The 27,928-nt window shown below is 39.0% G+C and overlaps 1 protein-coding gene across 1 annotated transcript; it reads right to left on the minus strand.

Annotated features, from left to right (window-relative positions):
• Positions 1 to 1,592: 1,592 nt before the first annotated feature.
• Positions 1,593 to 27,653, minus strand: GOLPH3 (golgi phosphoprotein 3). Its single transcript, XM_068176574.1, has 4 exons — positions 27,069 to 27,653; positions 11,276 to 11,407; positions 7,426 to 7,540; positions 1,593 to 3,965 (listed from the first exon to the last, which is right to left on the minus strand). The coding sequence occupies exons 1-4, from the start codon at positions 27,630 to 27,632 to the stop codon at positions 3,541 to 3,543; spliced, it is 1,236 nt and encodes a 411-aa protein (XP_068032675.1). The 5' UTR covers positions 27,633 to 27,653; the 3' UTR covers positions 1,593 to 3,540.
• Positions 27,654 to 27,928: the final 275 nt, after the last annotated feature.

Raw genomic sequence — 27,928 nt, forward strand, 5'->3', positions numbered from 1 at the left:
GCTTTGATGAAAACCTAAAAAAAAGTTGTTTCTCAAACTAGTGAATAATGCAGCCTGAGGAAAAACTGGAAATTACCGAGCAAATGAAAAAAAACCATATCCTTTAGGTATTGCATGCATGTGATATGCAGTAACCACCTGCACCTGATAGCAAGAAAGAGTGCTTTATTTTGTTACAGTACAGATTCAGTCCAGGTCACAGAGAACACATCAGTTAATACCTATCTTCACCTTGTAAGAGAAATGGGCATGAATACACGAGCACGCAGTCAGCAGTCTTTTACTGCCACTTATGCAAATTTTGCCTCAAAAGCATCATTTATGGTACACACGTCTCACCACCAGTTCATGTAACAGCACTGTAATGCCAGCTCTAGAAACAGGAGAGGACGATGTCAATCTCAAGGACAACGTGAAAATGTATGTGTGTGTATATACGTATATACACTGCTCAGTGATTTAACTTCCAAAATCCTGGTTTTGACTTGAAAGTTTGTTTTAAAAGAATGTGTCCCTGAATAATACATGCTGTTACTTGAGGCACGTGCTCAAGTTCAGCTTTTGGATAAGAGTCTTCACTTGAAGCAGCCACTGAGAGATGAGGGTTTGGAGCAGGCAGAACTGTCTGGAAACCAGGTAGGTCTCCGTAAGCTGCAGTAGCAGCCCAGAGGTAGAAAGGTACCTGAATCTCACCAACACAGTCTCCCATGTTCAACCATTTGTTTAAAACCTGAAATAGCAATAAAGGCAACAATGTCAGCCAAATCAGTTCCTGTAAACCTACCAAACTTACCTTCCTGGAGGTTTTGGGCTTTTTGAAGCACAATTTTAGGACTCAGGACTCCAAAAGCTCATCTATTTCCCCTGCACATCCAGGTTTACACCAGGTGGTCCAGCAAAAGATACTGTTGCTCTTCCCAAACCCTTCCTCTCTTACATCCAATTTCTTTGACATGTCTAGCACAGACTCTTCCCATCGTGGTCAGAGGTCCTATCTAAGCAAAATAAAGCTGATAAAATACTGTGTGCAGTTATCTTCTGCCTGTGGAAAAACCAACCCAAATCATCTTTCAAAGGGGGGATTAAAAAAAAAAAAAAGACTTCTTCTGAACCATGTAGACTGTAAGGGTGATAAAACTCCAATATTCCCCACAACCAAACATGAAAACAGCAGGAAAATGGAAAATACTCAGAGAATGAAGAAGAGAGGCCAGAAAAAGGACTGTGAAAGATAATTTCAGTCTGAAGCATGCTTCAAGTAGCTTAGATTTTCAAAGCCATTTAAAAAGTTTTGCGCACATAACTTGCTCCTACATACACCACCATTTTTCTGACCTTTCCACCTAATAACTTTTTCCTCCTTCTCAAAGAGCAACAGAAAATGAGAAAACAGATCACATGAGAGAGACAATGAAAACTGTGAGCTGCATCTACTACCAAGTATACAGAAAGTATTCCATAAGCTGTCAAATACAAGAGCAACACAGAAATTTTCATTTTCCTTCCACTTAAAAGCAATCACAGCTTGAAATATTTAAAAGACAATGCCCCAAGTTTATGCCCAAGCCGCTCAAAGTTTTCAACACAGCATCTTACAAGTGAGAGAACACTGTTTGTCTTTTTATTTATAAACCAGAGTTTGAAATACGTTACAATATACTTTTAATTTCATTTGTCTAAAGAAATAGCATTAAGAACTGAAAGAACAGTGTGCCATTAAATGTTAAGGACCATATTTTTAAAAACCTTTCCTAAAAAAGGTTATAGAGGTATGATGAATTTAAGTTGTATTTTAGAGTCAACTGCTTAAGCATCTCAGTGACTGAAAATGAAGTGCAAAATTGGAAGTCTAGTCACAGACAAGGCTGTAGAGCCGTGCTCAAGACTGAAGAGGTCTACCTAGGGCAGGCACAGTTGGAGACTCCCCGAATGAATTCAGCCTGTCCCAGCCAAGAATCCTGCAGATCCAAGCAACACCACTGATTAAGTCAGTTTGAACTACTTAATATAAATTCTCCCTTTCTAATAAGAAGGATATAAACTAAAGTTTTCAGTTAGGCAATAAAACCTTTCTAATTAGCAACAAAAAATATAAGTGACATGCTTACTCTGTTTCAGGCACTTTCAAGATCATAGTTTATTTACTGTAGGTAAAAAGCTAGTATACAGATTATGGGATCTCTTAAATTTCAACTCTACAGTTATACACCATCTAGTATTCTTGTTCTGAATATTAACCAAAAGGTTTCTAAACACCTGTAAGCCCCACTATAGATCTGCATTGGTATGATGAAAAAAAGGATAGAAATCAATGCTTAATTTTTTCAATGCATAATATTTACACTGTGAAACCAATGGGAAGTAACAAGCAGTGGCAAAGAGGCAATAAATTTTTAAAAGCCAAAGTTTTATATAGGTTTTGGGTTTTTTTACAATAGTGTGCTAATCAGCATAATTATATATATAAAAATTAAAATATAGCAGAGCATCCATCCCATTACAGAAATCTGAATTCTCTGAACTTCTGCCATTACTTGCTAACCATTTACATGCAACACCTGCTAGGACTAACTTTTTGAAATAAAATAGTGTAAAACAGTTCAAGGTTTAAGAGACAAACATTAGTTTGTGTACAAAACCAAAAACTGCACTCAAGAATTGTACTGGTCATGAGTCTTTTCCATACAGAAGTGAAGGGAAAGAAAAAAGTACCAATGACAGAAAGCAGTCTCTTTCCATTCACTAATTTTCAAAGGCAATGCATAGACTGACAATACCTGGATGGCAAACTTCAGAGACTCTGGAAACAAACAGCTTTCACACACAGGACCTCTGCAGGAGGCCTTTCTTTGCATCAGATGGCAATGGCTGACAGCAAATAAGGGGCACCAGGTGTACAAGTAGATCTTGCAAAATACTAAGATGGGGCAGTTGTTAATATACAATTTGAACTATATATACACAATATAATGGAATGTATCCCCTCCCAAAACTGGTTTATGAAACAATTGGACCTTTCTATACTAGCCTTATGACTCAGCTATCATTCTAATGAAAATATAAGTACACAAGAGACCTGCATGAAAATTAAAATTTATGGGGCATTTTACAGAAACTATTCACAAAGCTGATTAATGGCATTTCTGCTTTTTAAGTAATTTTGATATATGTAATCGAAAACATCTGTGTATAAAATGTCCTGACAGACACTTCAACATGGAGCTTTGGTGACAAACCACTCCAATAACAATGAGGTGAAAAATTAAACCAAGTATTTAAGGTAACTCAAACTGAATAGGAAATGGAATGCCAATATGGCAGTTCACCCTTCTTCTGTTGTTTTAAACAGGAAAGTCTCTTGTACCAGCAGAATCCTGTATACAGATAGAGAAGTAGGGAATACACCACTTATAATTCCCATTAAACAAAAGCCGATTCATCATGTGAGAAGGTACAAATCACAGAAAACATGAATAGTCAATAAAAGAGGAAAAAACTGGTTTACATGAAAGAAGAGAGAACACTTCAGTCTGAATACAGTTACTTTGTGAAAACTGCTACAACAGCCCACAGAACCTCATTTGTGTTGGTTTTCATACATTCAACCTCAGGGTCTAAATCCAGGAGCTGCCGCACTCTCTTTGTGGCTAAATCATACTGCTCATCCAGGAGGGGGGCAAAAGCATTCTCCAGGACATCTGAGGCGTGGGCTAGATACACGAGCGCCAGCAAGCGCTTGTCGATGCGGTGGGGGTCGTTCCCCCACTTGTCAAGAACCGCCTCCTGAACCTTCTTGATGAGGCGCTGTTTGATGTTGTTGTTGGTGAGAGGGTGTGTAGTCATGTCAAAAAGAAGGAAGTTCTGTTTCTCTGTTGTCAGTACACCTTTTTCCACTAGATTTTTAGCTAACCGCTCACGGACATTTCGTAGTTGATAGTGCAACTTCAGTGGGTTCCATGTTTCACCTAAAACAGCAACAAAACCACACAAGAGTCAGACAAAGTTTAAGCTGCACTGCTGCAGTGATTTTTTTCCCCCCCTCTGTGGTGCAGAATGAGCTGTCAAAATCATATAGCAGACTACAAGACACTGTGCTCCTGTCAGCATTTCTCTGATCCCTGGCATGGAGGCAGAGACCAGGAGAACCTCTTTGGAGGAGCTCTGGGGTACACTGACAGTTTGGATTAAATGATCGCTAAGCCATGTCTTGATTACAGATATGAAAAATAAACAAAAACTTTGTATTGTAAAACAAAAAACAAAGCAGTTATGCAGACTGAATTTACTTCTAGTAACAATAAAAATAAACTAAAATTAAGCACCTTCTACAGTCCTTTAGCATGTCAGAGACCAGGAAAAGTGTTACTGCCTTTCTTCTGCCACAGAGGCAAGCTAATGCACACCTACCACATGCATTTCTTTATTTCTGCAGGCTTACACTCTTCTCCCCCTTCCTGCCTCCACCATATGAAACAGTGACCATGCACTGTGAAAGTGTGTGTGGCACAGGTGTGCACACAATGAAGCACATATTGGGCAGAGTCTTTAATGCTTCTATACAAATTATTTCTAATGCCTTTTGTTGAGGCAGAAGAACTTGGCCCTTCAAAGTGTGTGACTGTATGCATAGAGGAAATTGACAAAGCACAAAATCAGCATCAACAACTCCAACTAAAACTGCTTATCACTGAGAATTCTACCTTTGCTTAAGAATTTATTTAACAGGCTAAAAATTTTAATTCCAGCTTACTTAAGAATTTATCATAATCCCTTCCTGATATAAAAGACTATGAATTTTAAGGGGCAAGAAAAGGAACAGCTTTAAGTATTTCTTACATAGATGGAGGTTTTCCATGAATGATATGAGAATTTCTGTATCAAACTTCTGAAAAATGTATTGGTTAGCATAAAATAATAACAAGAACAATAGTAAGCTACAGATGACTTTGAGTTTTCTCCCACTGTGATGGAGGGTGACACACACTGTATCCAAGTAATAGACTAGATAAGCAAATAAATGAGGTGACTCCAACTGCAGAGTGAAAGCCAGAAAACTCAACCAGGCCTGAACTACACAAGTCCAACTACACATCACTGAATGCAATTCCCCAGTTTGATCATAAATGGAACTATCACACAAACACAAAAAAGTAGTTTCCTTACTGCCTTTCACAGGACAAAGGCTATTTCCTAGATTTTTTTTTTTTTTTTTTTTACAGTTGCCATGTGGCTGAAAGTGCTGTGGTGACACCTTGTGACCAAGCTCGTCAATTACATAGACACTGTGCAGACTCGGAGAGAGATGCAGGTAACTTGACATTTTGGCCCAAACTTCTATATCCCCTACTTTTGCTTTCTTAAGAGGCTACCTTATAAACATCAGCCTGGCAAACATCACCTTACATGTCCACATGTTTATCTGATGGCTTTGAACTCACATGTACTGTAACTCCAAGCAGCACTCTGCATCACTGATAATCATGAATAGAGTTGATTTTTTTCCAGGATCGACCTGGTCCCCAAAGCAAAATTCTAACAGAGTTTATGAATTTATTAAATAAAGAAAAATAAAGTAAAACCAACCAACCAATAAAAATAAAAACCCCAGCCCAGACCCATTGAAATCTTCTTCTTCAGAAGGACAGATCTCTAAACCACGGGAAATACAAAGAACACTAAGGCCATCCAAGAATTAGTAATTAATAAACACATGTTAGTAAAAATTATTGATTCAAGCCTTAGTCACAGCACTGATGATAACTATCGCCCCAGAGCCAAAGCTCAGCAGGGACAGCAAAACCTTAGCTTAGCTCAAATAAAACCTAAAACACTAGTTCATTCATTAGCTGACCTTTTTTGAGCCAGTCCTAACTTGATGTGCTGGGAGAGGAGGTGAAATGTCACCACCAATTATGTATTTGGGACAAGAAAAATGAATTGTTTTTGCCAGCTGTAAGAGGGAAGGGGAGCTGAGTGAGAACTGAACTGCACGGCTCCGCAGCAGCCATGCCCCTCCTGCCATGGGCTGCTTTGTAATTCAGTCTCCCCACTGCCTGACAGCCAAGGAGCAGGAGACGGGGGATGGCAAGGACCTGACAATGAACTGGTGTGCAAGGAAGGCTGTTTAAGATGGTGCAGAATAAATGGGAAGAACAAAGAAAACAGGAAAGCAGAGAAAGGCAAAGAGATTTTGCTCATTTCTGCAGCTTATCAGTTTTAAGAAGTAGCAGATTTTACACAGGCAACTTCCAAATCTCATTACCCCCAACCTCACAGTCACATTGTTGACAATGAGGGTCAATAGTGCAGGGTTTTTTCCTGTGCTGTTTGCACAACTGAAGTACAGCTCTGATCTACTCCAAGGAAGCTGCATTTATGTGCTTTGTGAAAACAACAAACGCTGGTGATCAATTCTGTCTACAGTTCAGCCTGGAGAGGAGAAGGCTCTAAGGAAATCTTGCTGCAGGCTTTCTGGGCTTAAAGGGGGACTGCAAGAAAGATGGGGTCAGACATTTTAGCAGAGCCTGGTTCACGAGTAAGGGTTTCAAAGTGAAAGAGAGTTGGCTGAGATTAGATTCAAGGAAGAAGTTTTCACAATGAGACGCCAGAATGGATCACCCAGAGAGGTGGTGGATGCCTCGTCCCTGGAAGCATCCCATGTCAGGCTGGATGGTCCTCTGGTCTAGTGGAAGGTGTCCCTGCTGACTGGTCTAGTGGAACGTGTCCCTGATGACTTAAGAGGGGCTGGACTAGATGACCTGTAAAAGTCCCTTCCAACCAAATCTATCCATAATTCTATGATCACCGACATTTCACTTTTTCTCAACTATTTACTAGCTTTACAGGGAAAGCTGTGTGCAAAGTACTTATCTTGAAGACTTTGTTTTGATCAACATGAGTATGTAACATTTTAAAATATTTATTACATTTCTACAGTTAATGAAAAAATAAAACTCCTCATGCTTCATTTTTTCTTTACGACTGATGGCCAAATCACCCTCAAGTTTTGTGTGCAAGCTATGCGCTCTTCACCTCCTTTCTTTATTGAAAGATCTGAATACTCAGTGCACACACTCAGGCTCCAAACTTGCACCAACCATCATTTCCAAACACAGAGAAAGGCAGTTACATCTCCAGGGTGCAGTCCTGATTTACTTCAGAGTGAGCGGAAGGCACCTCTTCCACTGAGCTGAGATGTCCTCTGACACTTCCATACAGATCCTTTCTGTACCAAGTTAAGTCAAAAGCAACAGTTACTTATATTTGATTAAGGGCTACAATCAACAAGAGACTACCCTAGAGCACAGACTAATTATCTTTTTTGCATATTTTCTCTCAAAAAACCTTGCAATAGAATCTCTAGTGATGCCAGATAATTAGCTTTATTTGGGTAAAAAAAGCAAATACGTTATGTGCAAGGCTTACCACTAAGCAGTTCAATCCAATTTTGTACTGTTTCAGGAGGCTGGGTCTCTTTTATGTGTTTCAGAGCTTCATCAAGCAGAACATCCCCTGTAGGAGCATCTGACTTGCAAATCACCTAAGAATGAATAAAACACAATCAGTATTTTGACATAATTCATACATGACAAACACACCCATCAATAAAAAAACCTACCTGTTAGGAAAACCAAAATAATTTTTTTTTAAAATAGCAAACTCTCTCTTAAGAATATGCAACTTTGAAAAACCCAAACCTTTATTATTGGAAAAAAAAAAAACCCTATCTGTGCTTTAATTCAAAATATGTTAAGTCTGAGGTTATCTGTAACTTAAATTAACCTTAATGGGCTAGAATTATAGGATTAATAACAAACTTAAAAGCTGTATTTTGAAGGAAAATAACTCACTTATCTAGCTAGGTCCTTTGCTACCTCCCAAAAATGAAGTACACTGCACTAAATTAGTTTCTGAATACAGTCTGTTTTACTGCTTCAAGTCAATTTATTCAAAATACTAAGTTAAACAATAAGGTTGCATGAAAATAATAAAAAAGTATAAAAACTAGTTTTCTTCAATATACGAACAGATAAAAATAGGTTCATGACAACATCTGCAAGTTTTGCAGCTCTGAAGAACACACTGCCAGCTAACAGAGTTTCATTTAATAACAGTTAAACCACACGCACTAGGGAAAATACACATGTACTTATAAACCCCTTAACATGCAACAATAAATACAATACTATATAAGTCTCTTATTTAATAACTTCTAAAATTATTTGAGTTCTTCACTCAGGAAAGCACAACAAAAAAATTGACTCAGAGTAACATAATAAATTCAAAAATGTGAGTAACTGCTTGTTTACCAGTATAAGTAGTTACAGAAACTATGCAAAAATACAATTTTTTTTCAGGAGACAAAATCAAGAGCACCAAATGAAAACTTATAGATTAAATAAGCTCAAGTCAATATGTTTAAATAAACTATTTCTTTATTTACAGAAGAATTACTACAGGTGTTAATAATAATATTAGTAGTTATTATTGTTGGTTTTATTATTATTATCGTTGTTACTATTATATTTGGCAATTTAAATAGTTTACAAGCTAGCACTTTAAAAGCATCAGGTGAAAGGTAGCAGGCAACTGACAGAAAAATGAATACATCAACACAAATCCATACATACATATATGAAAAGCAGGAAGCAAAAGCTCTCATTTTTCTTAACACTTCAGAATAGTCAGAAAGGCGATCTGGAAATGTGATAATGTTCCATAGGTCAGAGAACATCCTGATTCTTCAGAGATGCTGGTCCTCAGACTGATTGTAAAAAAATATTCTTTATTCCAATTTTTCAGTGATTAATCAGGTACTAGATTTGCCTGGTACCTATCAACTAAGGAAATTTCCATTATACAGAATATTTAATTTGCATTTTTCACAATGCAGCTCTGCAATTAAGCAAAGCTAAAGATTAGGCACAGATTTTAAAGTAAACTTCGTTTTCTAGTTTTAATATAAAAATTCACTCTTGCATGAATTGCTCAGAATTGTTGGCAATAAAATACTGAAGAAAATCTGCCAAGGATTTTTTGGGATTCCTTTTGCTTTTAGTAACTCTTTCAATTTGGTTTGCTCTCTGAGCCTATAAAGCAAAATACAGTACTATCTTCTATACTCAATAACCACTTGCAAACCTCAACATTCATTTATTTGTTTCTAATATTGATCCCAGTAGATAGAACTCCAAAATGGTGTGACAATTACATACTCTTCAGCCAAATTTACAAGGCTTATCATATCCACTTACAAAGTTTCAATAAGGTCCATCAAGTCCACTCTTTTTTCAGTCTCATTTGACTCTCTGTGGCATTCAATCATAGATTTAGTGCATCTTGATCCATTCTGAAGTACAAAATATTATCTGCAGAGATCGAACTTATTTAAGGCTTTAAGTGGAAATCACTGTAGCTATCATTCTTTCAAGTTAATTATATGATTAAAGCCACAGTTAGCTGGTTATAAATCTATGCTACTGCCCAAAGAACTTGTTTTACCCTCTTCTCGTCCTCACCTCAACACTTGTGCCCCACCTGATGACAAGATCGAGAGAGTGGTTCCAGTAAAAACCAGACTGATCAAAGCGAATTATTTTGCCCCTGAATTACAACCTTGGATGTATTATTAGACAGCTCTTTCCACTTATTAAGCACAGTATTTATTTCACAGCCAAAGCTAAGGGCATGTGGAGCAAAGCCTGCAGAAGCAGGACAAGGAGGACACTTGACAGAGTAGAGACTTAAATCTGGCCAACACAGAAACAAAACTGAAATTTAGTGTTAATGGAAAACTTCAAATAAGGTGCAAAACAACACAAGTCATTCACAAGACTGACTTCTAAATTGATGGCGGTGGTGCATTTAGGGATTTTATTTGCAGTAAAGTACTTAAGCAGAAAACAACCTGCACCTAAATCTTAAATTAATGCCTATTTTTATAGAAACCTCCTGCCTGAAAACTGAAAAGTATCTCAAATACTTTACAACACCGGAATAAGAAAACCTCTAAACTGTGTAGATTTTAGATCAAACAAAATACAAATTTAAACAAATACATCTACCCAATGCCAAAACCACACGATAAAATTTAACAAAAAACATGCAACCACAATCAAACAAAAACTAATCATTTTGCTTGTATTCTTCAGTGAATATACACAGTTATTTTTCCATTTTCCTAAAGAACCCAGCAACCTCACAGTTAATATTTCAAGCAGATAGAACTGACAAGGTTTTCACAGAATGAAAATAACTCCTGACTGAATTGCCTAAGAAGATTACTGAATGCCTAAGAAGCCAAAAGCTCTGGAGGAAAAAAAAATTGTGCAAACTAATCAATGCTGAATATGCTTAAACGAGGCTAAAAGAACTAGGGACTGTTTGTTGGAACAGAGGTTCAATTTTTCTGAAGCGAAGAGAGCTGGGAGAAGGTGAGGGGATTCACAAGCTTGCCTTAAAATTTAGCAAAAGATAATATTGACAGGGAAATGTGCCATAAGAGAATTTATTTGTGGTGGACAGACAACATTTCACCAGGTTTTCAATAGGTTTATTTTACAAGTATCCTCTAATGCTGATGAAGTAAAATTCTTCCAAGAGTGTGACTTTGCACTTTTTGTACAAAGGGAAAATTCAGTGGTAAAAGTGAAAAATAAAGGCCTCAAATCTTCAGCCCAATTCTATAAAGGACTGTAGAGATGTGGCCATCTTGAAGGTTGGAGAGCACAACCAATTTAACACACTAGCCTCATGCTTGAACTAGATAGTTGTGTGTTCTCAGGGGTCCCAGGAACAATGATGGTTTCCTTCCCATACAATGCAAGCACAAACTGCAGCACTGTGTACACCAGAAATAAACTGGTGGCTTGCAGGCTACATCTGGCATCTGGCAGTTATCCATTCCTTTCAGCCTCAGCCCACATCCCACCGGCATTGCAAAAGCCAGTTCCTTCTGCAGATGACGGCTGGTGCCACTGGCAGCAACTGCTGCCACCGCACCCCAGCCAGAGCCACTGCCAATGGCTGGTTGGCAACAGTACCAGCAACACATCCGGAGAACAAACACGGGCACAGAAAAGGTACCAGAGATGTTCCAAGGCACTTCATCTCATCACTTTTTAACTTTGCTCATCTGCCTTAGGTCATTACTCAGAATCATCATCTTCACATAAAGAAAAAAAACCCCACGCTTTTTCTTAGAACCGGTTGTAATTTACAGCCCTTGTATTGTGTGGAGTGTGACAAGTAAATGTGGCCATTTTCCTGCACTTACCTTTCTTGTTAGCAGACTTTTGCGCCTCATTCCACAGGCCTCCAGCTGGAGACGCCCCCGCAATGCCAATTCAATTAACATACAGCCGCGCAATCCTGAGGAGATGCAATCATTCCAGAACGATGTGTAACCCTGTGAAGAACGAACGACAGTAAGATATCTCCATCTCCACCTGAAAGCTAGCAGAAAAAGGGCTTTGCTGTGCTCTCTAACCAGTTCTCCTGCTTTCACACTTTTGAAGTAGCATCAGTAGTCACTATCATTCCTGCCCTGAAAACATGAAAGAGAAACAGTCTCATCCTCTGTTAGTTTTGACACTCAGTCTCTGCCTTTTGAAGAACTGGGAATCCTCAGGAAAATGATACAGAATGAAAGAGGACAATACCAAGAACTGTTAACTAAGACTGTGTAGTTTTATACACAGTCAAAATAAACTTTCAAATATCAGTTTAGCAGACAACAGTCTAACTAAATCATCCTTTAAATTAACTCAATCTTCCTGGAATAACTAGAACTGATTAGGAGACACTTATCTTTGATATAAAAAACACCCTCTTGACACCTACTTTAATTGGTATATAGCACAAGTAGGAAAGATGTAGAAAAGAGAAACAAAGGGGTGGAGATTAATAATTTATGGAGAGGTGGAATGGAAAAATAGAATAATGCATTATTTGTAAAGGAAACAAGGGCTAAAAGATGATAAACAAAGCTAGCTCACAGGTTAGGAGTCAGAAGCCAATTTCTTTTCTGTTTTTCCACTCAGTTGTTTTAACAGAAAGGCAGAAGTTTTTAAACAATCCTTTAACAAACAAGAGCAACAATGAAGTTTGACAGCAACAAATCTGTAAACTATACATGGACCAGGATGAAGTCAATGTTCACCAGGGGAATTTTCATCCTGATCCCACCCTCTCCCTGAATGTGACCTGTACACTGCTCATTACAGCACACGGAACAAGAAAGGGACATGATTTTTAAAAATGTTCATTTATTCCAATTCCTAGCAGTCTCAAAACACTTGAAGATCAAACACCACTATGCAGAAATGCAACTCATTCTACTATTTAATTCTCTTAAACAGCACTAATATTCTCACTAATATAATACCAAGTATTTTTACTTTATCCATCTTCCTGCAAGTCTTACAGCTTTATAAACTTTCTAACTCAAAGAAATACTTATTTCATTAAAGTTGCTAAGCAGCAGGGGGTAAGACTTACAAAGCAGATTATTTTTATCTGACAGCAATCACACTAGAATAGCACTTTAAGCTATGAATAGCTTGCAAGACAAAATTTTAAATCTACAATGACTCAAAGATCAAAAAACTGTTTACAACTGTCATGTTTATTTACACAAACACAGCACAAAAGCATTTTTTGTCAGACCTGACCTAGAAACTTTCAGCTAAAAACTAGTTTTGCTAGACAAGCAAAAAGGGAAATTAGAATAAAGTTTACATCAAATACTTATTTCCATATTAACTCTGAAAGCTCAGACTTTCCACCCAGGTATGGCAAAGCACAGAGCTGAGACTAAGATTCTCTTTCCACTTTAAGAATAAGTTATTTAAAATCAATGTTCATTAGGCCATTTCTTTCCCAACAGCTCCTATGGCATTTACTCACTTTCTCCTATTCCCTTGCCTTCTACCCACTTCCAGCTCGCACAGGTATTCCTGTTCAGTTATTCATTAATCACTTGAAACTGCCACCTATTAAACAGCCCATTGTATAACAAAGGCCAGTTACCAAAAGTACCTTACTTGCCAATTCCTGCTTCTACTTAGTCTCTCTAGAGACATTAAGTTACTTGACAGATTTTAAAATTCATAAGGTTGTTCACATTTTTTTTTCTTTACTGAAGATTGCTAACATCTTATCTCTGATCCAACAGGACACTGCAGCTCTGACCACTATAATTTCGTAAGTACGTAAAAAAATCAGTGTGAGAAGACAAAAAATTATCAGGTGTGCCTGAAGATACTTGGTGCCATGTTAGTAATTTCTATTCTATTAAGGCTGCTTTAAGACTTGCAAAAAACTTCTAGACTACTGTCACACTAACTGTATTTGAAACAAATAAACAAAAAATAACTAAAAAAAAAAAAAAACCAAACAGAAAGACTCCACTGAATCAACATCACTATTTTCTGCTTCCCAAGTGCAATTTGAAGTTACCAGCAGTAACAGTGCAAAAAATGAAATTAAGCTGTAGATGTCATCTTACGTTTATGCAGAGAAGTACTCCCTAATGGATTACAAATTAAAAAAAAAAAAGAAAACTTTCTTAATATAACATAAGAGAATGTTTTATTAAAAAATAAAACAAAAGACTCAGAAAAGACTGGGTAATCTTTTACTCAAAAATACTTTGTTTTATACATCAGATTTGCTAGAAATCTCTTCCCACTACAGAAACAGACATTCTCTCTCCACTTCTTCAGTTAACTCAGAATAGGTGAACAGCAGTTCTACTATACCTGGCACAGACCAGAAAGGAGAAGGGCAGAGTAAAAAATCCATGAAGATACCTCAGATTCAAAAGAAAGGAAAGAAAAATGCTTGCAGAGTTACAACTCTGAGGCCTCAAAATACACACATGGTAATAAAAATAAATACGATGTGTTTAACTCATGTGGTTAAGGGCAGCTGTTTACAGAACACAGACTGCAGCTGCCAATGTATTCTAATCCAGACAGTCTCAAGCAGTTGCAGATTACTTTGCAGATCACAGAGCCATTGCAATTGGAAATCAGCATCTTTTAAAAAAGCATCATAAAGTCATGTAATGGTATGTGAAGATAACCTGTGGGTTACTGATGCCTACTCACCAAAAAAATTAAGTATTTCTTTATTTTAACATAACAGGCCCCTCAGGCCCATCCCCAGATCCACACAGCCTCATATTTATTATCACAGGTCAGTGTCAGGTTGAAGTTTTGGCCCTGACTCAGACTCAATTTACATTATGAGGAACCACAACAGAAGTTTCTGTGGGATAATGCACATAATACTGCTCAGTTTATGCTTCTCTTACTAAAAGTCTTTTCATTTTAAATTCAAACTTAATAGTACTCCTTAGGCCCCCACCTAGCACCCTCTACCAAAACACAGAAATAAAACATCTATAATAAACAACCGAAATAAACCAAACAATCGAAGGAAACCTTCTAAAGAAGAAACATCACTGCAGCTACCCAAACCCCTGAATTCCTGTTCTCAGGAAACTCCAGATTTTTCTGTTATGAAAGACACAAACAAAACGACTTTGAAATTTGGTAAATGATACAATTTCTGAAACTTCATGTACAGACAAAACAAATAAAATATTGGTTAAACTCTTTCCAGCCATGGCAGCTCAATCAGAAGGGAAAGCTGGCCTACTAACAGAAAGCCGAAGTGAACAATTACAACTCCTGAGGAGTTTGGGAGTCCCAGCTCTGAGGGAATATACGTTACAGTCTTGTCAGAAGACATCAAATCCTTAGCTTCTGTGTTTCTCAGCTAGGAGGTGCAATCCAGGTTAAAGAAAGCTTTCATTTTAGTAAACAGTAAATTCTGAATTTACAAGTACTCTGTTCTCTATTAGAATAGTATTTCAGCAAAAAATTCTACCTACGTGATAAAAGATAAAAATTAGACTTCCCAAACTTGCTGGAGTTTGCTGTTACTTTCCTTACTTCTGCATAGATGGCACTCAAACACTCTCTCGGAGGTAGCAACATAAAAGCTCTGAGACACAAAACTACTGGTTTGTTTATATACAAACAAGTGCTGAGCTTTCCCACACAGGTGTTTTTTCCTTGCTATCTATTCTTTCCAATGTGTGGCAGACTATTTTTATGTTCTCACAAATCACAGATGACAAACATACTGGAAAATTTGCCATGCTTGCTGACATCAGGGGAAGTTACTGAGGACAATTATCTGCAGGTCCAGTTATGGGCCCTTGCCAAAAACACATGCCAGAATAATAAATATATAGTTTGGGGACGCATAAAACCACAATGTTCAGTTCTATCGTTCAGATGAGCATAAGAGGAAAGAGTTGTCAAGAAATCTAATTCTGAGATGGACTAACTAAAGTGAATGTGGAACTTGGAAAAAAAAAACTTTGAATTCAAAGTCAGTTCAGATCACCTGTAGGACTGGAAAAGGTAAATTGAGTCATCTGCTGGTATAAATTTTATATGAGCTGCTTTTCATTTTCAATAGCACAATTAACTAAAGTGAATGTGGAACTTGGAAAAAAAAAACTTTGAATTCAAAGTCAGTTCAGATCACCTGCAGGACTGGAAAAGGTAAATTGAGTCATCTGCTGGTATAAATTTTATATGAGCTGCTTTTCATTTTCAATAGCACAATTAGGAAAAAGTCTACTTACATCTAGCATTTACATAGCAGTGTCGTGGAAGAAAAATGTACCTGCGTGCTCACTATGTGTAGTTAATTCTGAGAAAGACTCATATTCTATATATACATATATATTCAAATTTCTTTTCTTAGTGGTACTAAGAGTGGCAGGGAGAAACATCAGGGAAAAAACAGCAGGAAAAGAAACAGGACAAAATGATAGCCCAGAGGTCAATTACTTTCCCAGCATGAGCAACCCTTGCGAATCACTACTTTTTACCTTGGAGAGATTAATTTCAGTTTTACTCACCTTTCAAATCAATGTCACCACATCTCACTTTTAGCCTTGCACAAAACCTTGCATGTAACTGGAGAAGGTACATCCTTCCCCACATCTTCATTTTTAGCCATTTGAGGACTCAGCCAAGGAAGCAGTCCAAAGCCTGAACTGCTGCTGAAGACAAAGCATTTCTTCACTCCATGGAAGCACATTGCTGTTCTCTCGTCTGAGCCCACACAAGCATTTGTGTTGTCAGCCGGATGAGCAAGTGGTCTTTCTAAGAGCTAATTGACATTTTCCTCACCTGATTCACCATGCAGGTGAACAAATTTCAGACACAGCATGGAAAATGGAAATGTGGTTGGGACAGACAGCAAAATGTAATAGCATCCCATTCCATGACAACTCACATTGCAATAGATAAACTGCGTTCAAATCCTGAATACTTTTTATAACCTGAATAGTTTCAGATAGAACTTGGCCTTTGAGACAAAGAACAGAGGAAAAAAACCCTCTGTATTACTGGGGTACCTGTGTTGAAGCCACTCATGACCAAAATATGGTCAGAAAAGACAAAAAACATAAAGCTTAAGGTATCACACATTATTCATCATAACCTTCATCTCCCCACTTTGGACTTCAGCAATGACTACTCTAATGATCATAAATTGGAAGTTGTATTATTTAAATCTGACAAGGCAGCAATAGCATCCCTTTCTGATTCTCTGAAGCAACAGCAAGTTCTTTCAGAGGCGCCTACTAGCCTATTATTAGCCAACACAAAGCACAGAGAGAACATAATAATATAAAAATCATCATCTGTCATCCATTTGAAACCTACTGCAAAAGACAAGCAGAGACAATTTATCTTGAAATAGAGGCTGTGGCAAGTTGTATTTCATAATGGACTTAATCACAATTGTGACAGAATTGTCACTTTTTTAGTCAACAAGTTCCTCCCTGAAGTAGTAGTTTTGTGATGTCAGAAAGACAGCTGGGGAGAACAGAGAGAAAGGATTAACAGCATACACTGTCCAGGTGCTCTGCAGCAGGTGAAGAGTTATTATGAACTTCAGTCTGCAACAGTTTTTATGTCAGAGATGTCTGCTTCCTTCCCCCTGCATCCTGTCTCCAATATAAGAATTGGTCACAAGCAATTTTACAACTTTAATCTGCTTCACAGCTGTGATTGCTCACAAAACAAATACTGCCTAAAAGTATTTTGATTTTAATGAAGAGTACAAGTGGAGTGAAAGGCACTGGGCTATCATTCCCAAAAAAGACAACCACCATCTTAATACACTCTTTTCCTTATGTAGTCTGTCTACATCTACTAATATTACTTTGCATTTTCGAAAGCACTTACATCTCCTGAAGAACTTCTACAACACATCTCCTTAAAGCTGCTCCCAAATCCAAATAGGCAAAGTACCAAATATAAGCAGAACATAAAGAAAAAGGGTAACAACAGTACTTGGTTTATTTATTTATAATGCTTTAGTGTAGAATTTCAATTCATTCTGGTGACCCGAAAGCCTGATTTTAAGCATTCCAAATGCATCTATCACCAGCATTCTGGTCCTCTTGGAAATACTACGTCCTCTTGGATTAAATGGAGATACCAGCTGACAGCATTAGGAGAGGACAAAGAACTGTATGGAGCATTGTCTTCTAACACCTGTACATGATTCTGTTCCTATCCTTTCTAGCTGAAGGTGAAACTGCTGACTGGAACTGCTGATTGCAGAAAGATAAATGGTCTGACACTCTTGCAGGTAAGCAAACCTCTTCTTTGCAATAAGACAAACACAAGCAGAAATCTGGGGCAAATCAAAATCAGTAACTGAGTTACTGGGCAATAAAACAGCAATAAGTTTACAGATTCTTTAGATATGAAAAGCTGTTAAAAGTTAGTAATGTATTTAGGAACATCATCGCTCTATAAGGAACAACTAATACGGTTTTGCATTTCTTGAATGGGGTCAGAGACAGCAAGACTGATGCTGTAGATGCTTAACTTAATACTAAGCGTGTTTTATAAAGTACTTGTCCAACAAATCCGAAACCTGACCTTTTCAGTCAAAAACTTCAATTACATAATTTTTAGATTATCCCTTAGAAATAAGGAGACATTCACCCCTTTTACCAGTCATCCCTCAGAAGTCACAGCATCATAACCTATCATATCCTGTATCCATAACCTAGGTGGAAGGGAATCACAAGGATTATCAAGCCCAACTCCTGACCCTGCACAGGACACTCCAAACAATCCTGACGTGCCTGAGGATTCGTCAGGATCTCACTCCTCCCCACATCTGGGGTTGTCCCGTCCCACTGCAGAATCTGGCACCTGCCCTTGTTAAACTTCATGAGGCTGGTGATATCACACCCTCTGATTTGTCAAGGTCTCTCTGCTGGACCTTTATGACTTCCAGAGGACAAAAGCTCCTCTCAAGTTGGTGCCATCAGGAAACATAGTAATAATACTAAAAAGATAAAAACAAGATGCCCAAAACATGCAAAAGCTAAAAAAATATTCAAGTAAACCACTGCTATAGGAATACTCTGGATTTTCTCATGTGTCAAAGGAAAAATATACAAACTTCAATCATGTGCAATTTAAATAAACTGGATTCCTCTTCACTTTACATTAGGTCTTTTTCAATCTATACTAGGTCACATTTCCTGCAAATCTGACCTTTCAAGTAAACCACCACCTTCTCAATCCAGAAACTTGCAGGAACATCTAATGGTACATCCTAACCTAGAAACTTTTGAAAATTAAGAAGAAGAAGTCAAGCCACAGTGCAGGAATGTTTATTACTGGAATACTACAAGGCAAGGACTTTGATGTTTTACTCCAGTCCCTCTTGATTTCCTCTTTTAATGCAAATGAAATCATTAGCCATTTACTGGAACATAAATTGTACTCTAGTTATAAATAGAAGATAAGTTAGTGGGGGAAATCTCTGAAATGTTCTGACAGTCAAACACAGAAATACTTTAGGAAAGCAGGCTTACATATTCTACAAAGCACAGTATTCTTGACAAGGAACTTGTCAGGTATTTGATTAGCCTGCCACTGCATTTAGGACTAAGTAACACAAAGCAGCTGCTGTCAGGCACTGAAAGCACTAAAGCCAGATGTTACTGCCCATGTTTTCAAGCACGTACACACACACATTACACAGGTACATCTCTCATTAAAATTAAGATAATAAAAACCCATAAATTTTTTTAAGAGGAGGCAACTAGTGCACACACACTGCTGAACCCTTAGGAGACCTCTGATTAAGTCAATATTTAAGAGTCTGACTGCTCATTTAGAAATGAAAAGACAAACTTAGAAGCCTAACTTTCTTCATGATTAACTGTATACACAAGCAGACAGTGACTTCAAATATTTGCATGACTCTTGCCAAGCCACCTTCCATCAGTGTCCAATCTCTATTCTCCATATTGGTGTAAAATTAAAATTACCACCTACCACAAGCAGACTGATGCCCAGGTGGTCCCCTGGCTATGACCACCTACCCCGCTCTCTCCACTCTCTTTTTATTGCTGACCATGGCACTGCACAGCCTGAGGTACCCCTCTGGTCAGCTGGGGTCTGCTGTCCTGGCTGTCCCCGCTACCAGCCTCTTTCCCCTGCCACTGAAGGGGTGGGCAGAGTGAGAAACAGAGGTGGACTTGATGCTGTGCAAACTGCTCAGCAACAGAAAGCACAAGATGAAGTTATCACCACTGTTATGTGTTATCAACATTGTTTTGGTCAAAAATAAAAAACATGGCACCATATTGGCTGCTATAATGAAAATTAACTCTACCACAGACAGGTCCAGTACACTTCTCTTAAAAACAATAGGAAAATCCTGAATCTAGTATGTCTTTCTGATACAGACAAAGCAGGCCCCTTATAGGCTGACTAAATAAGAGGTGGAGGTTTCACTAACTTTGACTAACTAGGCCATATTGATTAAAATTATAATTCTGTCCTCCAGGTTTATAAACACAGTGTATCTGCACCCAAATAAAACATCTACACCTTCCCTCTCTTCTACCTTTTCTTTTACAGCAGCCGCAATTAAAAACACAGGGTAAAACACCATATTATTTCAAACTGGGGAGCTGCACAATGCTTAGTTTTGATTAATAGGCATCTGGTCATTAATGTGAATGGAATTCTAGAGTAGTGTTTTGGGTCTTTAAAAAAACATCTATATAATAGAGAGAGGTTCCTCTGTTCTCAGTCTAAATCTCATCCATCTTCCTTTCAGTTCTTTTCAGAACAAGCTTCTAGCTCCTCGCTTGTTTCACTTGTCCAGGTGCAAACAATTTTCAAGAAACAGAGTAACTCATAATAATGCCATGTCAACATCTTTGTTATGAGGTTAAATAAAAAGTCCACCCACTGCACTGTTCTCACAATGAAAGAAGCAAGTCACTCCATTTAACATATACTAACTGTAAACAGAGAGTCTCAGGCATGGTTTGCAGAAGCTGCTGAAGGAGCAGTTCCATTTAAATATCCAGCTCAAGCAATGTAGTTGCAGTTAGCCCTCCCTGAGTGATCAGTACAGACAGAACATCCACCTGACATTCACCTCGAGTTACACAGTGAGTGTCATATACTTGCCTGGTCACTGTGCACTGCAAAAGACAGAATACTGAAATTACAACATAATACACAAAGAACGCTCCTCTCATGGTGGAGACTGTCCAGTGTGGAAGTGCCACAGTAAAATCAAGTGTCTATTGAAACAAAAAAAAAGGAAGCGCAATGTGCTCTGCTGTACAAGAATGACAAGCTAAATACAAACCTCCCGGTATAAACCATGTACAAAAAAAGGACAATATGGCAGCTGCAGCTAAGGACTCTAAATAACACAACTACATCATACTATTTAGTAAGACCATAAAGGCAGATGATTAGAAAGTATATAGCAAAAAGCAGCTTACAAGTGCTTAAAAGAGTATCAGCAACAGAAAGATACACAGAAAGCCTGACACCTAATTTCCCAGCGTGATGAACAAATCCTGTAACAGCCACAAATAAAAAGAGAGCTTTGAATATAACACCTCTCCCATTAGAAAGACCTCGCTTGTAGTGTCTATTATCTCAACAGTCCACCACAAACACGGGAAGAAAAAAAGAAAAAAGAAAAAAAAAAAGATAAAATGCAGTACTTTAGTATAGGTTTTACTGAGGGTGGTGGAAAGACTTGGCATGCACAATGCTGGCTCACACTCAGACCAACAGCACAGTGATTTTGTGCTGCTATTCACTTGTGCTCCTACTCATCGAGGCTTACATACAATGTACTTGAAGGAAGAGAGCAGTTGAGAACTATTTTATGTGCAATCTCATAATTCTTATGTCTGAAAAGTGCATGTGAAATCATTCTGCAGTAACATTTTATCAATATTTCTGAGAGAAAGCAAGTTACTGAAATTTATCTAAGACCTGTTTGCAAACCAGAAAAAAAAAGTTGAAAGTGGCACATGGCTAGTCAACTAATTATTTTCTTCTTTTACTAGACTTATGAAAAAATGGACTGAGAATGTGGTGCAGAGGAAACCAAGCACATTTACTCCGGACTAGCTTCCCCTCTTCCCAGTAATGCAACACAAAGATGAGTATGTGCTGTAGTAATTATTTGATCTGTAAGAAAATAATCCTTAAATATACTGTTTGCAATACTTAGTCTGGTCCATTTACCCTTGCAAAGAAGTCCATTACATGGACCTCGACTAACTGAAATAAACGTTATTTATAAAGCACTAAATGTTATCTACATTAGGATTAAAGAATAGCTGAAAAAATATACTATTTCTTTAATATAAAATATTATTTTCAGTTTCATGATTATTTCTCTTCTAGCAGTAAAGAGCAAAGCTTTCTTATATATATACTTCACTCAAAATGTTTAATTAAAGCAGCTTGCTAAAGGGAGAGGAAGAATAGTTATGGTATGTTTTTAAGAGCGCTTAAGTTAAAGCTTTGTTTAAAAGCACTTAAAAAACTGGAAGGCACTACTAAAAATGCTCTGACAATGTTTTTGTCTTTGCCCTACACCAGACAGCTTGCCATAAAAAAGGGATTTTCCACACCCAAAGTTATCCATAGAAAAATAATATCAATTACAGATTAACCATGCTATGAAAGCAGGGATAACCACACCAACTGCATGCAAATGATTCAAAATCAGCATATCCTCAAAAGAGCCCAAAAGCAGGATTTACTCAGCAGCATGGTAAAGAGGCACTTTACTCATCTTGTAGCAAAGAGAATTGGGGTACTCCTCCTCCCACACCTCCTATCTTCTCCTAGTCTGTCATTTACTTATAGACATTAAATACAAAAATAAAAAACACCAAAAAGGAAGGCAACTATGAAAGAAAGAATTTTTCACCACAGACATTACACACTTTGTTGTTATTAGGCCCTGAACATTTGAGAAAAAGCATGCCTTTGTCCAGGTTTCAACACATTCATACATCAGTCTTCAACTGCAATGCGAATGAATTCCCAGAGGATGCCTCTTCAAGTTACACTTGTTTGTCTCAGAAATTTTCCAGCGAAACGTGGGCGCTTCTAACTTGACATTCAGACTCCTGCTGAAACTGTTTTCATGAGACAAAAAAATACTAAAAGGATAAAAAGAAGACTTTTCAAAACCTGTTAATTTCTTACAAAGGCAAATCCTCTCAAGACTTCTGCATCACAGTATCCATTTCACTAAGTTGAGCCTTAAGAACAGGAAAAACACCACCCACATTTTGAACATTTTCAAAATTCCTATGCCAGTTTTCACCCAAGTACCTTTAGCATTAAAATATAAAATTCAGAAACCAATTGAGACACTCATATTTGTAAGAATAATAAAGAAACTACATTTTAATACTAATCTGGCCAATACAAAATAGCCCATCTGAAGAAGGCACACTGCTTCCCCAGAAGCTTATTTCAATACAATGAAAAATACCATAAGCTGGAGACCTTCATGTGACCTATCTGGACACAAAGCTATGCTGCAAAACCAAATTTTCAGCAATAAACAAAATTTTTGAAGGCCAAACATAAGCAACAAAGATCCAAGATAATCAGTACCTAATGAAGTGATTTAACATTATTTCACTCCCACAAATGACATTTTAGTCTTCAGCTAAGAAAGGGTAAAAAGTCCAAGAAATATTTAATGTTGCAGTAGACTGCAGTAGTCAAGTGTTTTTCAGCATACTTTACATGAGAATTCTTTCAGCAAGTGAGGAATTAGTTACAGATCAAATAAATATTTTATCTTGGTGAGTGCCAGATAAAAGCTGCTTCAATTTGTTTAGTTGTGGCAATTGTATAGAGGATAAAAGAAGCTGAGTGCACTGCTGTATTTGAACAGATTCACAACAACTACAAAATAAAATTTCAAAAAGGAGGAAAAAACCCCAAACATCCCAAACCAGAAGAAACCCTACAAGGATGAAATTCAGTGGAACAAGTTACATAGCAGAACCACCTCACAACTTCTCCATGTTTATGGGACTGAATTACAAGATGCCAGGAGAACCTGTAATGAAATGGCTACCCTGTACTCATCTCTTAGCTATCACTTTTAAATAAGTTAGAATACAACTTCCATATTTATCAGTTCCTTCTTTTGCTTCAGTAGTTCTATACTGTGACTCGCTTTTGCTGTGGCTTTGACCCATCCTACCACAATACTGTTTTTTTTACCTAAAACAGCACTGGTTTACTTCAGTGCATGCTTTTCATTTCTATAGCAACTGGCTACTGCTCTGCTTTAAACGGATGAACCTGACTCTCTTTTCCAGAGGTGTTTCTGAAGGATTTCCAAATACATGCAGGTATTGTGATGGCTCCCTGAAAAATTTTAGTAATGTATTTTCTTCCAGTTTATTACCTGCTCCTCCAAGGAAACTGCACCTGCCATGTTATGCAAGCATGCATATATTTCAGGTCACATCCCTTATAACCTATCTTGACTTTAGAATACAAAACAGTTATGTGTACACAGAAAATACAGATTGAAGAACTGTTGGTGGAAAAGAGCAATCAGAATACATACATTATGTACAACTTAAATAGGCCAAACTGGTGGGGGACACAACATTAACAAACAAAAAGGCCATGTCCAAGAAGCATGTACAAATGCAGTTAATTGTGTTCAGACGTCAGGAAAAGGATTGAGGGGTGGTGTGTTTGTTTTACAAGTGCCAGAAATTCCCATCACTGAATCCATACTGCAGCTGCAACCAGGCAACAACTCAGAAGTCTTGCTGTGGTTGTTTACAGCCATCACACCACCCTGGAAACAAGATTCACATGAATATCTAACAATCTCCTGGAAACACTGAACTCATCTATGCATCACCAAATATCTTCCTGAAAAAACTGTTTCCTAATAGCAAAGACTCTTCCATGTACACTTAGAAATTATAAAGTAGCTCTGTACATGTGAGGTAATTTGTATACAATTCATATGAAGTTAAGCCACATCCACTAGAGTTTAAAACTACCTAAAAATCTGAAAGCTATGTTATCAATGCATGTATCAGTGAGTGCTCTGAGAAAGCATCTATTTTTAGGGAAACATGTTCTTTGGCCAAAACACAGTCCTTGGTTTTATATTTTTTATTTATATGTTCTTTGGCCAACCCAGTCTAATTCTTGTCTTTTTTTTTTTTTCTTATTTTAAAGTAAACATTAAATTGTTTTATCCTGTTGGAATAAACAGGAAGGATATTGTCAGCCTTAAATTTACAGATTTTTCAAACAAGCTTGTATCTCATAAACTTGCCTTTGCCTGTCCCTTAGACTTCATACTGTTTCGCAATTACACTTTACAGACTCTATATTGCTCTGCTTTGCTTGCTCACTTGAGAAAGTCTCTCTCAAATGCTACAGTAAATCAGTTCTACTGGAAGTAAAGACTTTGTAAAAAACATTTCCAGATGTGTAAAGTAAGCTGGTTCTGCTTACTTATCATTAGAACAATTGAGAACAAAAAATATTCATACTGGAAAATGAGCCTATGATTTTATTTCCAGTTTTGGAAGGAAAACACATGACAAATGGTTTAAATTGTGTACCCTGTACACAGGGGCACAAGCAGGCCCAAAACCAAAGTCTAAATCCCAACGCTTCACATCTAACAAAGCTCACAAAGAGGGTATGCTACAGCTCCTGCATTTCAGCCCCCTGCCCTAGAGATGACATTACAATTCCTTTTGTCCGATGCCTCCACTACAAAATCTCAAGGGACTTAGGGATAACCATGTCACTGAAACCATTCCGTTCCTTTTTCTATACAAAGGAATAACAGATCATCTTCAATGTATGTCACTACTGTGCTTAGCAAAATGCACACCATGGCAAAGGTAGACTTTTAGACCGTACGTTAACTATTGCCTCTTGATACACCAAGAAGACGTGTGCCACATATTCCTCCTAGCAGACACAATGCTCCCTACCTTGAGATCTTTGCAGCATAATGCCCATCAATTCAGCAGATTTAGCACACAATCCCGGTCAAAAAACAGGCTGAAAGATCACCCAATTTATACCACCTTCCTCAAGGTAAGGTATCCTAAGCCAATCCTGCCAGCAATTGCTTTTGCCACTCCTAACTTACTTTCCCCCAACTATTCAGGCATGTAGAAAGATAAATGCTCATTCACATTCAATTCAACAAGCCTTCAATTTCACACGTAGAAGCAGAGATCACTATCTACTGAGGTTATCAGGACGCCATGGCAAGGTTCACCTGAAATGATGAGACTACAAGAATACGCTCTGAAACACATAGTCTGAGAGAGAACTAACAATGCTATTGTAGCAGGTACGTACACAGATCATAGAGTCACAGAATAAGCTGGGCTGGAAGGGATCCACAAGGATCACTGAGTCCAACTCCTGGCCCTGCACAGCATCATCCCCCCCAAGAGTCACACCATGTACCCAAGAGTACTGTCCAAATGCTGCTTGAACTCAGGCTTGGTGCTGTGATATGTGTTAAAAAGCAAATATTAATCAAGAAAACCACTCTTTATTCACTGTCAACCAGTAAATTTATTGCAGATGCAATGCCCTGTCAAAGAACATATAACTTACCAGCTTCCCTCCCATATTATCTTGTCCTCCTAAACAGGCAGAGTTTCAAGACGCTTCCATTCAAATCAATTAACTAGATTAAATTATTTACTTGTCACACAAATTAAAAAGAAAAAAAAAAGCAAGCTTACTTGACAAAAAAAAGCTGGTTGCTTAATCAAATCCATACTGTAACTCATATCTAAAATAAGGGTGTATCACCCTTTAATCATACACCATATCAAATTAAACTGCTTCCCTGACAGAACTCGCATTCCACAGAGTGTGTGCTTTCTATACTGACTGCATTTTTCAAACGAAAAATAATCCAACACACTGGTGGAAGTACATCTTCCTCAATGACTTACAGTATTATGGCAAACTATTAAGCAATAAAATCAGTAAAAATACAGAATTATATAATAATGTCATTTCTTCATTTTGACACACTTCTCATTACTCACAGCCCATTTCTGACATATAACTCTCCCCCCAATTTTAAGATATTTTTCACATACATTAACGAAGTCTTAGCAGAAAAGGGCTGCTCAGCATCCTAGAACACTTGAGGACCTCATAAGTACCAGAGTTCTGACTGACAAAACCCACAGGAGTAGAGGGATCTCCCACATTAGAGGCATGGATAAGTTGAAGGAGGATAAATATGCCAGGTTCACCAAGGCCCTCAAGTCCAAGGCTGGCCTGAAGCCCTGGCCCCTACATCCAGGTCCCTCCTGGCCCTCTATATTCCCCCTCATGTGTATTCATATGACAGCCCCTCTGCGAACCCCGCAACCAGAGGGCAGCGCTACAAACTCTGCCGGGCTCCCCCTCCCAAAAATCCGTGCACCTTTTCCCCACCTCCTCCAAAACACCAAGCCTGTTCAGCCACATCACGTCCCCCATCCCCTCTGCCCCCAAGCCCACAGCCACACTCACTCTGCAGCGCCCTTGACCCCATCCCACCACCAGGCTCCTCTTCCCTACAGCACCCCCCAAAAGCCGTTGTCCCCTCGGGCAACCCCTGCCCAGCGCCCCCGGCCGCACCTCACGGTCCTTGAGGCCCAGTAGCAGCACCTCCTCCATGAGGCTGAGCCGCGTTTCCTTGGAATCGCCCTTCTCGTCGTCGCCGGACTCGTCCCTGCGCCCTTCATCCTCGGGGCCGCCGCCGGCGCCCCGCTCCTTATCGGCGGCGGCGGCGCTGCGGGAGGCCTCGGTCCGGCGCTGCACCAGCCCGGAGCTGCGCTGGGTCAGGGAAGTCATGGTGGCGGGGAGAGAGCGGTGCTCGGCGGCGGCTCGGGGAGGGGACGGGACGGGACGGGCCGGGCTGGAGCCGCTCCGCCCTACGCGCCCCGGCCGGGGGCAGTCATGGAGAGCGGGCCGGTCCCGGGGCGGCCGCGCTGGCGACGGCAGCGGCTCAATATGGCGGCGCGGGCTGATGTCAGCGGAGGATGTGGCAGCGCCGGGCGGGGCGGCGCCGGAAAGGGACCCGCGGCTGAGGGAGCGCGGCCGTGACCCGGGGCGGGCACTGCGCTGCCCTCGGGATAGGGGTGCGCTTCCACACGTGCGTCCTTTACACAGCCGCGAGTCCGCTTGGTTTCGTACAATCATTAAAGTTGGAAGAGACCTTCGAGACAATCCAGCACAACCGTCCGCCCAGAACTGCCCCTGTAACCCCTAAACCACATCACCGGCGCCGGATCCAGACGGCTCTTGACCCCATGGGTAGTGACTCCAGCACGTCCCTGGGCAGCCTGTTCCAGTGACTGACCATTCCAGTTCAGCCAGAAAACGGTGTCCGACTGCTGGCGCGGCCCCCCAGCCCCTTTCCCCCACATGGAAAGCGTTCGAGGCCGGGTGGATGTGGCAGTGGGCAGCCTGGGCTGGCGGAAGGTGTGTGGCCCCAG

The sequence above is a fragment of the Anomalospiza imberbis genome, chromosome Z (assembly GCF_031753505.1).
Source record: "Anomalospiza imberbis isolate Cuckoo-Finch-1a 21T00152 chromosome Z, ASM3175350v1, whole genome shotgun sequence".
In the NCBI taxonomy this organism is placed as follows: domain Eukaryota; kingdom Metazoa; phylum Chordata; class Aves; order Passeriformes; family Viduidae; genus Anomalospiza; species Anomalospiza imberbis.